Source organism: Geotrypetes seraphini, chromosome 12 (assembly GCF_902459505.1).
Source record: "Geotrypetes seraphini chromosome 12, aGeoSer1.1, whole genome shotgun sequence".
In the NCBI taxonomy this organism is placed as follows: Eukaryota; Metazoa; Chordata; class Amphibia; order Gymnophiona; family Dermophiidae; genus Geotrypetes; species Geotrypetes seraphini.
In genome coordinates this window covers 23,699,964-23,716,910 of record NC_047095.1, presented here as the reverse complement: position 1 = coordinate 23,716,910, position 16,947 = coordinate 23,699,964, and the positions used below count along the sequence as shown (strand labels likewise).

General features: G+C 38.7%; 1 protein-coding gene across 2 annotated transcripts in view; it reads left to right on the top strand.

Moving 5' to 3' along the window:
* The window catches only part of BTBD8 (BTB domain containing 8), a 125,394-nt gene that overhangs the window by 65,241 nt on the left and 43,206 nt on the right, over positions 1-16,947 (top strand). For both annotated transcript variants that reach the window (XM_033916572.1, XM_033916571.1), the window contains one exon: positions 4,827-4,956. In XM_033916572.1, the coding sequence (XP_033772463.1) occupies positions 4,827-4,956 (130 nt within the window). The remainder of the gene's footprint in view (positions 1-4,826; positions 4,957-16,947) is intronic.

The window sequence follows — 16,947 nt, the reverse complement described above, 5'->3', positions numbered from 1 at the left end:
ATATATATATATATATATATATAAGTAAAATTTCTAGTACAATAGGTGAGACATACTAAACCAGTGTTTCTCAACTCGGTCCTGGAATACTCCCTTGCTAGTCAGGTTTCAGGATATCCACATTGAATTTGCATAAACTTGATTTGCATACACTGCCTCCATTATATGCAAATGTCTTTCATGCATATTCATTGTGGATATCTTGAATACCTGACTGGTAAGGGGGTACTCCAGGACCGAATTGAGAAACACTGTTCTAAATAATAGGGTTAAGTACCCATACTTGCATGCTCTGCAGAAGGAATTCACTCCGAATTTTTCACTCTGCCTCTGTAGTACTTCACTGATCAGTTTAGTGCCATCTACAGTCTTTCCTTCTCTAAGCATGTCTGTAGCTATGTGTATTTTGCTCTTCTGTTTTTATTGTTTTAAATTCGATGTAGTTTCGTCCCCTTTGCAGGTATTTTCACATCTGAAGCAAATTTGGAGCTCTGTTTGAGAATTCACAGACTTCAGTCTGTAGCTGACAGGCCGATCACTTTTGGGTACCTGTTTGCCAGTCTGCATAGTTTTCCTTGGAGCTCAGGGCCTTGCCTGATGTAGTCTCACCTTCTGTTAAGCAGGGGTTGAGCGCAGACTGTTAGACACGCTTAGGGGGCTCAGCGGTGTTGTGCTCCGCATCTCTGCCCGTCCTGGTGCACATCCTGTGTTTTCGCATCTCCGCCCGTCCTGGTGCACATCCAGTGATCCGCTGGGGTGGAGGCATAGTCAAACAATGGAGTCTGACTGGTAGCCTAAAGATCAGCTTTGTGAGAGCATTCCCAGTATTGTGGCAATGAATTCTTGTATAGCTACTGAGAAAGTGCTGTGAGCAGGTGGAGTCCAGTGTCTCAGGTCACAGTTAGTAGAAGGAGCTGACAGCTTATGAGAGACATCAGGGAAAGTTTTTTAAAAGTAGGGTTTTCTGAGTTTCTGCATGTTTCCCCTCCTGAAAAATCCTAAAATCACCATTTTTGCACTTTGGGAAGTGTGAGAAATATTGTGTTTTTGGTGTGAATTTGGTGCCGGCGGCCATCTTGAATTTTTAGCGATCTTTTTTCTTCTTCTCCCTACTTCTTCAAAACTTCAAATTTTGCCTGGAAAACTGCTGGGATGGAGTTCTTAGGGTCTCCTCATGTGAATTCATGCCAGGATTGCACAAATTTAGTGCTTTTAGAGCGTCCTTGCATCATGTGCTGCATGGCGCAGCTTGGGGAGGGGGACTGTAGTGACCGGCTTAGCTTTCCCCCCCCAGAAACAGGTAATCGGACACTCAGCTAGCCTGATGGGGCGGCCTCCATTGCTTTTGGGGCTCAGCACGTCTGGTTCTTCGGTCAGTCTGGCTGCGGTCTCTCCGTAGTCTAAGACACTTGTATTTAAGTTATCTAAGAGTAACTCTATGCACTAGGAGCTGGATACCTTCTCTAAAATTCTAAGGTTTTGTACTCTGAGTTTTTTTTTAAAAAAAGGCCTGCTCTTCTTTTGAGCAGTTGCCTTTCCTTCCTTCCCAGGGCATTTTTGGGTGGTGTGGTGCCTTTGGACATGTTCTCGCCTCCACCTGATCTGGCTGTTGATCTATCTACTCATGATTTGGGGGATCTGGATACTGATCCTGACCTCTCTAATCCCTTGTATGACAGTGCAGCCCTTCTCGGATCGGGGAATCCAGGCTTGTGTGCTGGATCCGCGAAGTGCTAGAGCTATGTCCCACTTGTATCCCCCATTCTATGGACTGAGACCAGAAATTGAGCTGATTTAAAGCTAAGTAAATTTATTTTAGCCACTATTTATGAATTATTTAAGTATTTAAACATTAAACTATAAAAAATTATAAAGAATATAAGCACAAAAAAGTTTAAGAAAATTAAGAAAATATAAGGATCCGATGACGAGAGGAGGTATAAAGCCACCTACTATGAAGATTTATTGAGTGGGGAGGTGGCCTCGCTGAGGATCATGTGAGAGATTTTGCGATTGAAAAAGGTTTTAAGTATATAAGGTTTGTAATCCCTTATATATCGAGGCTGTGCCACTTGTATCCCCTGGCACAGGAGTATCAGCAGCCAGGGGCAGGAGGTGTTGTGTTGACAGCTATATAGGACCGCCGTGTGGATGAGGTTCTCAGAAAACCTTTTTAAACAGCCAATTTGGGCAACAAAGCTGCGGTGTCAACGTCTTTTTTGTTGTCCACATGTGTCTCTCTCTGCTGCGCATGCTAGAGACTGATGTGGTGGAGCCTCCTCTTCAATTACAGATGGCTGGGTCGCATTATATAGCGGATGCCTTATATGACCTCTTGACAGTGCTGGCAAAAGTGTATGGGTCAGGCAGTGGTCTGGTGTTTCCACTTACAAGGCAACTTTAGGAAGGCTGTCTTATCAGAGGCACTTATTGTCTGGTAAAGGCCTGGAGGTCCATCTGGATTCAGTAATGGACCATTGCCCCTAGACCCTGCCTGATAGTAGACCCAGACCCTCCTGCTATTCTAATTTTCGTGGTTCCAGACAGCATATACATTCCACATCGCAGAGATTTTCCTAGAGCTTCTGAGATTGGTATGTGGGCTACAGGCATTCCCAGCTTTCCGCTGCCCGTGCTGCACACCCTGACAGACGCAATGATGTAAAGACACCAAATGCCCCTCTGCATATAGGGAGCCGGCTCTCAGAGTTTCTGCCTGCCTGGATGCTTATTTCAGCAGACCAGTGAGTCTGGGACATTATATGATCAGATACAAGCTGGAATATGCCCAGCCTCTGTCAGATTGGTTCGTGGATTCTCCATCGGTATGACCGGACAAGGCGCTCAGATTCCAAGCTATTATTCAGTGCTTGCTGGATATTCAAGCTATAGAGCCGGGGTCATGTGACCTCTCGGGCTCAGGCAGATATTCTGTATACTTTATCATGCCGAAGAACAGCTTAAAGATTGGAGACCTCTTCTGGATTTTCAGCACGTGAATGCATCTCTAAACATTCCTTACTTCCGAATGGGGGCCATACGGTTGGTCATTGCAGTAGTGGCTCCGGGAGAATTTCTGGACTCCCTGGATCTTATGGAGGCGTGCTTATATATTCCCATATTTCCAGCCAACTGCAGGTTTCTGCAGTTTCATGTTCTGGAGCAGCATTCTCAACCCTGCCCTTAATTTTCTTAGGGAATTGTGCTTCGCTCCTTTGGCGGTTAATGGTACTGTTTCATTACTTTCAGCAGAACACTTTAGCCTGTTAATGCAGGTACCTTTACTTCACATAGGTGGTGGCTCTCGGTGCTTGGGTACTGACTGTAGAGGGCGCTAAATCGATCAGTGAAGTACCACAGAGGCAGAGTGAAAAATACGGAGTTGATTTCTTCTGCAGAGCATACGAGTATGGGGAAATAACCCTATTGTCTAGAATGTCTCACCTATCTACTAGAAAAGAGCTTACAAGGGTAAGTACATAATCTCTTTATAATAGTGAAGCCATTTTACTGCATACAATTTTAATGTAGATAACAGCATAAAATTGACGTTCTAATGACGTCATAACACTAAAACGCGATAACGTTATAAACGTCAGGACATCTATGTGACGCCTAAAAGGTGATTTTATAAAGGACGTCTAACTATATAGACGCGCTTAAATTTGGACGCCGCTGAGCGTGATTCTCTATTGTGCGTCTATGCATAATAGAATTGTGCTGAGTTCCTGGATGTCTGAACGATGCTTAACTTTACAGAATTTGCCCCTAAGGGTTCCCATATTAATAATTTTTTAGGTGTTCTTTATAGAATTTGCCCCTAAGGGTTCCCATATTAATAATTTTGTTAGTAGTCATGTGCTAATAACAATATTAGTGCATGGCCTGAAAATGAAATAATTTAAAAGGGCCAAATTAATAGCTATGCTAGAAGTAGCACATGGTAAAAACCTGCATTAAGATACACTAAGGGCTCCTTTTTACTAAGCTGGCGTTAGTTTTTGGTGTGTAGCACGGGGTTAGCATGCACGGCAATGTAGCACGCACTAAAAACGCTAGCGCACCTTAGTAAAATGAGCTCTAAGCCCATTTATCAGTAAAAGGGCCCCTTAGTTATTTTCCTTTGGATTTATTTATTCTGCACCTCCAGTTGACTCAACACACAGTCCTGAGGTAAGAGGAGCCCAGGGATTGGCAAAAAAAAACCCCAAAAACTGCAGATAGTAATATTGGAGGGTCCTGGAGCTCTGTGAGATCTGCCTCTCAATCTTCCATCATATGATCCCACCATCTTTGAATTTTGTTTTACTCTTATTTTTTTTCTTGAAAGAATATTCTAAAACTTATGTTGCCTATAATGATGTATGTGACACAGTTCCCAGGAAAATATTTGAGATTCTAAGGTTCTTTTAGAAAAATTAAAACAAAATATTAAAAGTACTTTGAAATTAGTAGTCTGTAGCAATATCATTCTAGACGAGGTACTCCACATAAATGATAGTTTAGACAGATACTGTATCATTCCTTAGAGTATTTGATCTTGTCCTGGCACAGCTGGCTACATAAAGATTCCTAGAAGAAAGGGCATTTAGTGGTTTAAGATGGTGGTGCAGCTTCTGTAGGAGTGTCTTATTTTCATACCGGCTCTAATGCTGTGGTGCAGAACAGTAAACCTTTATGTACCACGTCTGCTAGAGTCTGTTGCAGAAGCTAAATGATGACATCATTGATCTAGCTTAGGGAGTGAGTAGATTCCGAGAGGAATAATGACTGGTTGCTATGACAATCTGGTTCTTACCAGCTGCTGATTTGTTACTTGAACACAGGATTTTACGTGTACAATCCAGGCTCTGCGTGATAAACTGTGGATCTTCCTGGTTCAGTCATATTATGCTGTTCGTCACACAGAAAGCTGGAAGCTGATGAGCACGGATGATCAGCAGAAAATACAATCAGGTATGTTATCAAAGAAGTAATGGTGGCTTTTGATGGCTATGTTAAACGAGACTATGTATTTGTTACACAGATAAAAATAGCACAAACGGATTTAAAGTAGATGTGGTAGTGTGTGGGGGTTTTTTAATTGAAATTATATAAGATCATATACTAGATTATTCCTACTTAATTTTTCAAAGGAAATTATTTCTACACTTAAAACGGAAAGATTTGTACTTTGTATTTCAGTATGATAGCATTAGTCTCATTTTGAAAATAATTTATTTAAAGCTTTCTATGCTAAAATTGTATAAACACTGTTATCTGGTTTCATTCTGTGCTCACTGTTACTGTTCATGGCCTCATCTGCTATGTATTCATCTTGTGGGCTGTGAATAAATTAGACTACTAGATTTTTTCAAGTTTAATAATGACATTCTGTGAGCATTTGGGAGTCCAAGAATATGTGTAGCGGTCTCTGAAATGTAACAGCCAAGACTTGGGACATAAACATTAAACAAAAGAGGTTTATTATTCTGAATGTCTCTTTGTTCTAAATATGGGAACTGAATTTCTGTAGGTGTGGAACTAAAAATGGTTTCAAGGCCATGCTGGAGTAGTTATTTTTGTTTATTTGATTAGCTAAAAGAATGAAATAAAATTCTCAGGAGGTGATTAGCTTAATTTAAGCACCATTTTAAAATATGATTTGCTGATGGGAGCATAATGAATTTGGAAATATGTATGTAATGGATGTAGATGGTTCCTATTGTTCTTTTGTGCCTTAATTTTATTCTGGCAAAGTATATTTGTAGTTTAGTCTCTGAATATTATTTAACTAGAAGAAAATTTGACACATTTCTTGGATTAAGCCTTATGTCTATCTCTAGAAAATAGTACTCATTGGAAAGGGATCTTGCTAGTGGGATTTTTAAAAATGTATATATTAATACTTTTATTTTAAGCGCTGCTACTCGTGTTATAAAATATGTAATAAAATTTGAGTTGGGCCAGCAAGAAGTAAAATAGTCTTGAATTCAACAACATATGTATGGTATTTTTTTTTAATTCACTCTCTATCTTGTTGAATTCTCAAGGATTTTTAAGGTTGCCTCCTGTAGGATCTGGAGTGGGTTCTCATTATAACTTGTGCTGTCTAGTAAGTTCCTTTCTTGTTTTGATTTTTCACCTCGAAAAAAGAATTTCATGAAGTAAATTACACCATTAATCATCTCTATCCAGTCTTTTCTTAAATTCATATAACACCCACTCCCCCAAAAAATAAATTTTTAGAAATACCCCCAAGTCATTTTCTGCATTATATTCTTGATTATGTTTCCAGTTTTGATAGCCAGAGAAATGTACTGGATCTGGAGCTCATCTAGAGCTAATAGTTTGTTTGTTTTTTCTTTGCTGTGTCGATTATGTTCGTCACGAGACCTGGTTGTATGTATTGTCAGAATATCGAAAGACTTTCAGAGACAGGTTTTTAAATGTACGGGGCAGGGGACCTCTACAACTTTCAACCAGTTCCATTCTGTTTAGAAATTTTCTGTTATCCAAGCAGTAATATCTGTTTGGACATTTGCAAGTTGTTTATTTTTTTTGCAAATTTTGCGTTGAAATAATGGTTATTTTTGTCTTCCCTGTTAATACCATTTTGGTTTCTTCCTTAGGGATTGGAGTACTAAAGCATAGTATAAATGTTTTACATAAGATGTACCAAAGCTATTTGCAGATTACAATCATGTTAAATAATGTGACTGAGAGCTCAGGAGCTATTGCTCCTTTCCTTACCTTCTCCAATTCCCCTTACTGTCCGATGGCAACTAGAGCATCCTATACCAGCTATCACACACTTATCTTTTGCTTTGTAGTTTAAATAATGTAGTATTCTTTGAAGAAAAGATGATGTAGATGTGACAAGTAGGGTAATAATATGGGTAATTGCCAAGAATAAGCTTGCAATCCCTAATCCTCAACCTCATCCTCCCAGTCTGCTGCCCATGATGCAACCCAGAGAGGAGTGGGATCCAATCTGCAATGCTGCTGGTAGAGGGACTCAAACTGCAAGGTTTTCAGAACATACCAGGAAAAAACATAGCATTATAATCAGGCAAAAAGGGTACACACACATCATATACTTGATTTTTATAACAGGATACCTACTGATGAAGTCCAAAAAGTTGCTTGTTTTATAAAGACAATCAAAATAAGAAAACCTTATGATGGGAAAGCAAACCTAAAAGGACCACAATAGTAGTAAATCTATTTTCTAGTGCTACAGACACATTATTCCTGAACCTTTGGGTAGTCCATTCCCACGAGAATTCTTGTATGCTCTAAGGGCAAAATTCCATAAACAGCGTCCCAACTGTAGGTAGCAGGTAGGTGTCTAATCATCCAATCAGGATGCATTTCTTTTTTTTTTTAACACCCCGAGGCAGGCCACCTACACCGCAGGCATCTGTGACTGTTGAGGGAGAAGCGTAGAGACGCTTAAGCTCACTCAAGGCTAGGCATGGGCGTGGTTTCGCCTGGAAGTGGCGTTAGGCGAGCTTAGGCGGCCCTAGTTGTTTCCCTAGGGCCATGATAGTCGCCAGAAATGTAGGCCAGCAAAATGCTGGTCTACATTTCAAATAGACATGGCCGTTGAGCTGAACGTGGCAAGGGAATCTCCCTTCCGCAATTAGTTTAGCAGCCACAACAGGGAACCCTTTTCCCCCACCCCACTCCTGCGAAGTTGATTGGCCAGGTACCTGGCTAATCAGAGTCTTATGCCATTCCCAGTGCATCCCAGGATGCACTGGAAAGGAGGCATAAGACTTCGATTAGCCCACGTGCCTAAGGCCCTTCCTATGCATGAGGAAGGGAAAGGCCTTGGAGGATGGCGGCAGGAGAGAGTGGGCATCACTCCTGCCTTGGACTGTGTCAGAAGGGTTCGCTGTTGTGGCAGGAAGAATTGGGCATACCTCCTGCCATGGACAGTTGGAAGGGGGGGTGGGGTTCTGGGGCTCCAGCAGGAAGGAGTGGGCATCCCTCCTACTGGCCGACTTCGTGGCCCTTGCTGCAATTAGCTCAGTGGCAATATGATTCTCTAACTGGCGCCTGTGACATGGACGCTGGTAAGAGAATTGGGGTGGTTATATGGGGTTAGACGTCTGTCCATCAGGACAGATTTGATTCTATATAGGATGCCAATTTCGATTCTCAAAAGCTAATTAGGTGGCTGCTGAGACTGGGTGTCCTATACAGAATCAGGCTCCAAGAGCCTTATTAGCATTTTTTTTGCTCCACCTCCCATCTCTCTGAGCTGTCCTCCAATTCTCCAGTTCTCTCTACAAGCGAGATGGTAGGAGCCTGTCTTTTGTGGGGGGGTTTCTTTTAAATTCAGTTTTTACTTACCGTTTGTGAGGCATTTCAGTGCTGCAGAGGATCCCTGTCTTGAAACATCTCTGGCTGCAGGAGAGCACAGACTCTTAGGTCAGAGGTCTGCATCCAAGGGACAGACTGCCTTGAATTTCACCCACTTGGACAGTTCTGTCCGCAGTGGACTTTAGTGCAGGCTGATTGACTCCATGGCGATTTTTCCAGGATTGGGATGAACTGCTTTCCTACCCCTGACTGCGTGTGCGAGGTTCTGGTGGGGGTTCAGGTCTCCGGCCGGTTGTTGGGCCACAGAGGTTGTCTAAAGAGACAAGCAGTCTGGATTTCAGGCTTGTTTGAGGTAGAGGTTCTCCCTGAAAGTTGTATGCAGCTTCACTACAAGCAGCTCCCAGCACACAGCATGGCACAGTGAATAACAGGCCCATCTTGGATTTCCCAATATGAAAACAAAAGCCTCAATTTGCCTCAAAACACCTTGATTTTACAAAAAACAAGTGTAATGGCCTCCTCAGGCCAGGATATATTGGATTAATTCCAGATATGCACTGGATGGATGGCTAAGGATCATCTGTGTGCCACTTGGCATGTGAAGGAGGGCAGGAGCTGCTGGCTTAGCATCCTCTAGTCACTTAAGGGGTTTTAGTGCCCAGATGGTACAAGGACCAGGAAATCAGTTCAGGTTTGAGCCAGGAAGCAGTGGAAGTGCATCCCCAGTGAAATGCTTTCATGCTGCTGTCGGAAAACCCCAGAGAGGAACTCTGGAGCATCTGCATGGGCCATCTGAACATCCTGGTTCAATTCTGAATTCATCAATATGATGTTTGAAGCTTCCATGATTAACAAGGGTTACATAGGACCTTCTGGGATTGCGGTCATGCTGGTGCTGGGGTATTCCCCTCTAAGAGCACAATTCCCCAGCAATAGTGTCAATCGGGGAGGTTCAGTTGGAGGAGGACTGGGATGATGAGGGCTCTATTTCAATGCCCTTCCTTTCCCAATCTGGGTGCTCAATAGCAGGAGATGCTGCTTCATTTCTAAGGGATCTGGTGGAAGCCCTAGATCTTGCAGAGGACCTGACAGTGCCGCAGGCTATTCAAGTGCTCAGCGCTTTTAGCAGAATTGTTCCATAAATTAAAAATAGAGACTGCAGTCCTTAGCCACACAGTGCTTGCTTATAAGCAGCACAAAAGTATAGATCAAATGTTTCCCCTCGAATTAAGACATTACAAAATGCTAACAGACCATTGGGAGGTCCCAGAGGGGCCCCTTCAAGGTGGCTAAAGCTATGGCGAAGCTCTAGCCAATGGATGCTGCATTTAACCAGCTTTTTGTTCCATCAAGAAGTAGACTCCCTGGTGGTTTAGGTTACCAAGCTTACCTCCTTTCTCAGCAAAGGTGGTGTGGTTTTAAAGGATGCCCAGGACCGAATTCTGGACTTTGTTCTTAAAAAGCTATTTGAAGCTGCAGCCTCAGGTTTAAAAGCAGCTGCAGCAGTGTCTTTTGTCATCTGTGCTTGCCACTCCAAGTTACACCATGATCTGGAAGTGATGGTTGGGAGGGAACACCAATTTCTAATGTTTGGACTGGATTATGAAGCTGATGCTCTGTATGATCTTCAAAGTCGTGAGCAAAATGTTGGCTTGTTCCATTTCTGCCTGCTGGATGCTGTGGATTAGACAGTGGGTGGGGAATTCTCTCCTCCAAGGCAACCTTGAGTAAATTACCCTTTAAGGGCCAACTACTCTTTGGAAAGGCCTGGATGACATGGCCAATGTGCAGGATCATAAGTCAAAGATTTGACCAGACAGCAGATCTCTAACCCCTAGGGGGTCAGGGCACAGTAATTTTCAGGCCTCAATACGGTATTGCCAGTTCTCAGGAGAGCCTTCAGGCCAGAAATCATGTCAAAGCTCAAAACAACCACTGGGAGAAATCCATGACTCACAGATCACAAAACTAATGAACTGCCTCTCTGAAATCAAAAACTTGATAGAATCATAGAATATTGATTAAGTATAATTATTAATCAGATGGATCTAAAAATGTATTCGCTGAATGTCAATGGTTTAAATCATCCTATTAAGAAGAAGAAATTGTTATCGTTCCTTAAAAATCAAAATGCGGATATTTATTTTATTCAAGAAACTCATCTTTCGGAAATTGAATCAAAAAAATTATCTGGAGGTTTTATTTCTAAATGTTTATTTGCACCGGCTTTAAAGAAAAAGGCTGGAGTGGCTGTTCTAATAAATAAAAAATGTAATGCAGATTTTAAACTAATTAATTATGATCCCTTAGGAAGATGGGTGCATGTCGAAATGGTTCTGGGAAATACTACCCTGAATTTATTCAATTTATATGCTCCTAATACGAATCAAATGGAGTTTTTTAAACAAATTCAACAATTGCTCTTACCACTGGCTACATCTAATTTAATAGTAGCAGGGGATTTCAATGCTGTAATGGATCCGATATTGGATAAAAAACCAAGTAAAGTTATGAAATCATTAGGCTTAGATAATTTGATACTATCTTGTGATTTAGTAGATATATGGCGAATTCTTCATTTTAATGATCAGGAATTTTCTTTTTGTTCTCAGGTCCATAAATCCTTTTCACGAATTGATTATATATTTGTTTCTAATAATATAGCGCAGCGTGTCTTAAAAGCAGTAATTGATCCCATTATAATTTCAGATCATGCTGGTGTGTGGATTAATCTTCAAAATTATGATGCTGAAAACTCTGATTTAATTTGGAGATTTAATAATGATTTATTAGCGGATTCAAAATTTCTTGAAGATTTCAAAATAAAAATGCAAGAATTCTTTCAATTTAATGAATCAGATGATATTAATGCTGAGATCTTATGGGATGCTTTTAAAGCAACTATGAGAGGAAATATTATTTCATATTCAACATTTATTAACAAACAAAAAAAAAACCAATTTATTGAGATGGGAAAGCAAATTAAATTATTAGAAAATAAATTAATTGAGAAATGGGAAAATAATACACTACAAGAATTATTAAAATTAAAAGTTAAATACAATGAAATTTCTTCTCAAATTGTGAGGAAAGACATTTTCAACAAACAAGTACAATATTATGGAAATTCAAATAAAGCTGGTAAATTATTAGCAAACTTTCTAAAAGCAAAGAAAAGAAAATCTAAGATTATTGCAATTAAAGATACAAAAGGTAACACACATACCAACACAAAAGATATTATAACACAATTTCTTGATTTTTATAAAGAATTATATACTTCCAATTCTTATAAAAATAAAGAACAAGACGGATTAACTTTTTTAAATTCATATATTGGACCAAATATTCCAGATCATATAAAAGGAAGTTTAGAAGAACCTATATCTTTAAAAGAATTAGAAACAGCATTGAAGTCTCTTAGAGTTGGATCCGCTCCAGGTGGAGATGGGTATACTGTTGAATTTTATAAATTTTTTCAAAATATCATATTACCACATCTGTTAAATTTATATCAATATCAAATAAAGAATGGAAAAATTTCTGGTACTATGGCAGAATCAATAATTATAGTCTTACCAAAACCAAACAAAGATCCTACTCTGGTTTCAAATTACAGGCCTATTTCATTATTGAATGTGGATAACAAATTAATGGCTAAAGTATTAGCATTAAGATTGGCAAAAGCTCTCCCTTTCATTATTGATGTACATCAAACAGGATTTATTGCTAAAAGACATTCATCAAATAATACTAGATTAGCATTCCACTCATTAAATTTAGCAAAAAATATAAATGATCCAGCTTTTTTAATATCTTTAGATGCAGAAAAAGCTTTTGACAGAGTGGAATGGAATTTTATATACCAAGCTTTACAATGGTTTGGTATAGGATCCGGTTTTATTGAAATGATTCAGACATTGTATAGCTCTCCTGGAGCAAGATTATATATTAATAATAATTTATCAAATAGATTTAACTTGCACAGGGGAGTTAGACAAGGATGCCCTCTGTCTCCTTTACTTTTTGATATTGTCCTAGAACCTTTATTAATTGCAATAAACAAAACTAAGGAGATAGAGGGAATATCATTTAACAATTTTGAATTTAAAATATCTGCATATGCAGATGATATATTATTATATTTAAGAAAACCGGAAACTACTATTCCATGTATACTTAATTTAATAGAAACATATGGTACTTTTTCTGGATATAAAATTAATTGGAACAAATCTGAAATTCTCCCAATAAATGTTCATTGTACCAAAAGATTATTTGACCCATATTCATTTATTTGGAAAGATGATGGTATAAAATACTTAGGAATTATGATCAAAAATACAATTGAAGACACAGTCAAAGAGAATGAAAAACTTTTATTGAAAAAAATAACAGAAATGTGTGAGCAATGGAATCCATTACATCTTTCTTGGTGGGGAAGAATTCAAACAATTAAAATGATGATATTGCCTGTGGTTTGTTACCAAATGAGTATGATTCCAATATTTTTTCAGGGGTCATTTTATAAAAAACTTAACAATATTCTTACAAAATTTGTTTGGTGTGGGAAAAGATCAAGAATCGCTTTAGTATCATTACAAAGACCAATTAAGGAAGGGGGGGTAAATTTTCCAAATTTTTATAGGTATCATCAAGCCTATATCTTAAGACAGGGTATGTATTGGATCCTCCCAGAGCTTCTAGAAAATGTACCAGATTGGCTATATTTAGAATGGCGGCTCCTGTTCCCTTTATATCCAGAACAGTTAATAACTATAACAATGCCTAAAAGATACAAAGACCACAGAATTTTATTTGACACTTGGAAAACATTGAGATATATTAGTAATCTATCACCTGAACCTATTGCTAAATCTCTAAATCAATCAATATGGATAAACTCCAGGATCAGAATTGGCGGATTTAAAATCGTCTGGAAACAATGGATAAATGCAGGAATAAGAACATTGAATGATATCATATCAGAAGGTTCACTGCTTAGTTTTTCACAATTGCAAAATAAATTTGGATTAAATAAATCACAATATTTTAAATGGATGCAATTGAAGCAGGCCATTCAGGTAGGGTTCCCTGAATGGAAAAATCTAAATAATCAATATAGTTTACAGGTTCTATGTTTCCAGACGGATTTGTTGGGTCACCAAGCCGCAAAATGGTACAAATTGATATATGGATTTTTAAATAAAAAAAAGAAAACAGGTCTTAGGGATATTTGGAGTATTGAGATAGGTCAGACAATTTCTGAATCTCAATGGCCACGATTTTGGTCCTGGAGATTAAGATCTACAAGGTCAGCATCTATGAATCAAACATGGTTATTTTTATTACATAGAATATTCTGGACCCCAACGCGCCTGCAAAAAATAGATAGTACTAGATCTAATAGATGCTGGCATTGTAAATTGGAAATAGGGACGTTAGATCATTTAATCTTTTTTTGTCCCTTTGTAAACGCATTTTGGAATTTAATTTGGCCCCAAATTAATAAGTTACTAGAGAATCATGTAGGACTCTCGTATGACACCATATTATTTGGTACTGCAATGAGAACTAAGAGTCCGATTTCAGCAAACAATAATAAGCTATTACTAATACTAACAGGAGTCGCCATGCAACAAATTACTCAAAATTGGAAAGATTACACCAAATTAAATTATACGTTCTGGTGGAATTCTGTTTGTCATATTTATAAAATGGAAAAAATAATAGCGTTACAACAGGGAAATCATCTTAATTTTAATAAAATTTGGCAACCATTGACAAAATATTCTAATGATTAGTTCTTAGCACAATGATAAATAATTATATATGAATGGGGTGGGATTTGACTAATTAATGGAAATATACTATATAAAAAGGGGATGGGAATGATATATTATATGCTAATGTATAATCTTTATCATATCATATTTTAAATACGATGTATTATTAATGATAATATTTTAAATATGTAAAAAAACTTTATTGTATATTATATTACTCAAATATTGTAAGAATGGAAAACTTATAAATAAAAATTTAAAAAAAAAAAAAAAAAAAAAAAAAAAAACTTGATGTCTGTTGACAAGAGTTTAGGTGGTCTATAAATTTTTTAATATTTAAGTTGCAACTAAATGTCTCCAAAATGGAACTCCTTTGGATCCCCAAAGAGCACTGCAACCGCACCCACCCCTCCCTTCTCTGGAAATCAACCATCATAATTGCAAAGGACCAAGCACGCAGCTTAGGAATACTCCTGGACTCCAATCTATCACTTTCCAACCATATCTCTCAGGTGGGTCTCTGCCTCATTTTACTACTTAAGACAATTCCGGAAAATAAGGAACTACTTCTCGGAATCTGACTTCACCCAACTTCTTTATGCTTTTGTCCTCTTTCACATGAACTACTTCAACAGTCTCACAGCAAAGAATATATAGTATCTCCAATGCGTTCAAAACGCAGTAATCAGACTTCTAAAAAAACCTTTAGGCCCACGACCCTGTCTCCAAGGCTCTATAATCAGCTCACTGGCCACCCACAATCAAATGCTGCGTCTTTAGGGTCTTGATGCTAGCATACAAATCCCTACACAACATTGCACTAAATTACATGTCAGCTAAGCTTCCATCATATGTGCCAAACAGACTACTCCGCTCTCAGAAGGAAACACACCTCCAACTCCTCCTGGTTGTGTCATTCAACTACAGACTGCCAGACAACAATCCTACTCCCATTTCTTGCCAAGCTACTGGAATCAACTACCCCTGCAGATCAGATCCCTCGAAGGACTCCTGAACTTTAGGAAAGCAATAAAAACTTATCTCTTCACCTAATTCCCTGCATATTGGAATAAGACTCTGTATAGCTTAGTTAGAATAAACACATGCATTATAAATATGGCAAAATGTAACGTATTTTGACTATCTTGAATGTATGTTGTCCTATAACGTTCTGAGCTTGTTGGGGAGTCCAGGATAGAAACTGAATAAATAAATTACTATAGAATGCCTTGATGCCATTATGCAGTATACCTGTTAGCACATGTTAAGGGCTTAATACCCTTTAATAAACATGCCCTGTGCTTTATAGATCATTCTTTGAAACCTCAAGTAAGCTGGTTCAAATCTTACATTAAGGATGATAAACACATTTTGAGAAGAATATAGGATATTTGTGGGTTGGAGGACACAGATATGCTGGTAATGATGGACTTAGAAGCTCTATATACTAATATCCTGCAGCAAGCTGCTTTTAAATATAGTGGAAGAAGTTTTGGCTCAATAGCAAGGAGTAATTCGCATTTCCACATCAATTTTGCTGGCTTCAGCCTGTCTATTTCTGTGCAAAACTTATTTCAGTTTTGATGTGTGTGGATTCATAGTAGAACTATGGGAATGACTCCCAACTAGCTAAGCTTTATATTTCCAGATTTGAAGAAAATAATTTGTATTCTGTCTTTTGCAGTTTTCCCTCTAAGTGTGCGTGTGTGCGCATGCACACAGGTAAAAAAAGGAGCACACTCACTTAGCAACTGCAGGCACAAAACCCTTGCTGATTTTCTTTATTGGCAACATAGGCTATACTGTACACATCATGTTGAGGCTGAAAACTGCACATACAAAGTCTTTCATGCTAATTTGGGCCAGCAAAAATAAAAGAAAACATTGGCCTTTGGTTTTCATCCAAAATATCTGGCTATATTTTATCAATGTGTTTTTCATTTGGAATAATAATAACTTTATTTTTATATACTGCCATACCACAAACAGTTCTAAGCGGTTTACAGGGAAGAAACTATATACAGACAGCGACATTACAGAGAACTTTTGAAATTACATTGGCATGTTAAGTTTAGTCAAGTTTATCTGAAAGTGTTTTGGAAGTACATCAAGGTTGAAATGGGGGTCAAAGAAATTTGTCAAAGAGATAAATTTTGATTGACTTCCTAAACGTTTGGTACAAAAGTGCTTTTGAGATGAAGTTCCATTTGCCTGCTTGGAATGATAATGTTCTATCAAGGTATCTCTTGTAGGTACAGCCCTTTAGGGATGGAAAAGCGAACAAGTAGGCATTGCGTGTGTTAGTTGTGCCTGGGAATTCAAATTGGTGAGGTAGATAGGTTGGGGATGAACCTGTCATGGTTTTGAATCAAAGGCAAGCAAACTTAAAAATGACCCTTGCTTCCATAGGCAGCCAGTGTAGTTTTTTGCAATATGGGCTTACTTGGTCTGATTTCTTGAGGCCATAGAAGGACGTGAAGGCCATAGAAGGACGTGAAGGACATTTTTGGACATTCAATTCCTTGAGCGCATACGCAATAAAATGGTGGACCAAAACTGACTTAAACAGCCAGCGTACGGAGGGGTCAACACCCTGATCAAAGGCCACAGAGGCATCCTGCTTGATGGAACCAAAAATGGAATCGGAGTCATTCTGGTCTGAGCCAATGCTCTCAGATAAGAGTAATGGAATCTGTCTTCCAGCTCAGCCAATCTGGATCTCCTTTGTTGTTGGCACCAGATCACTTATCCCTGGACATGAAGACACTCCCTGAAAACACTACAATGTGCTCTCTGTCTACGGAGCACGGCCTGAGTCCGTTAACACTCTCCATATCAGATGGACAGACTC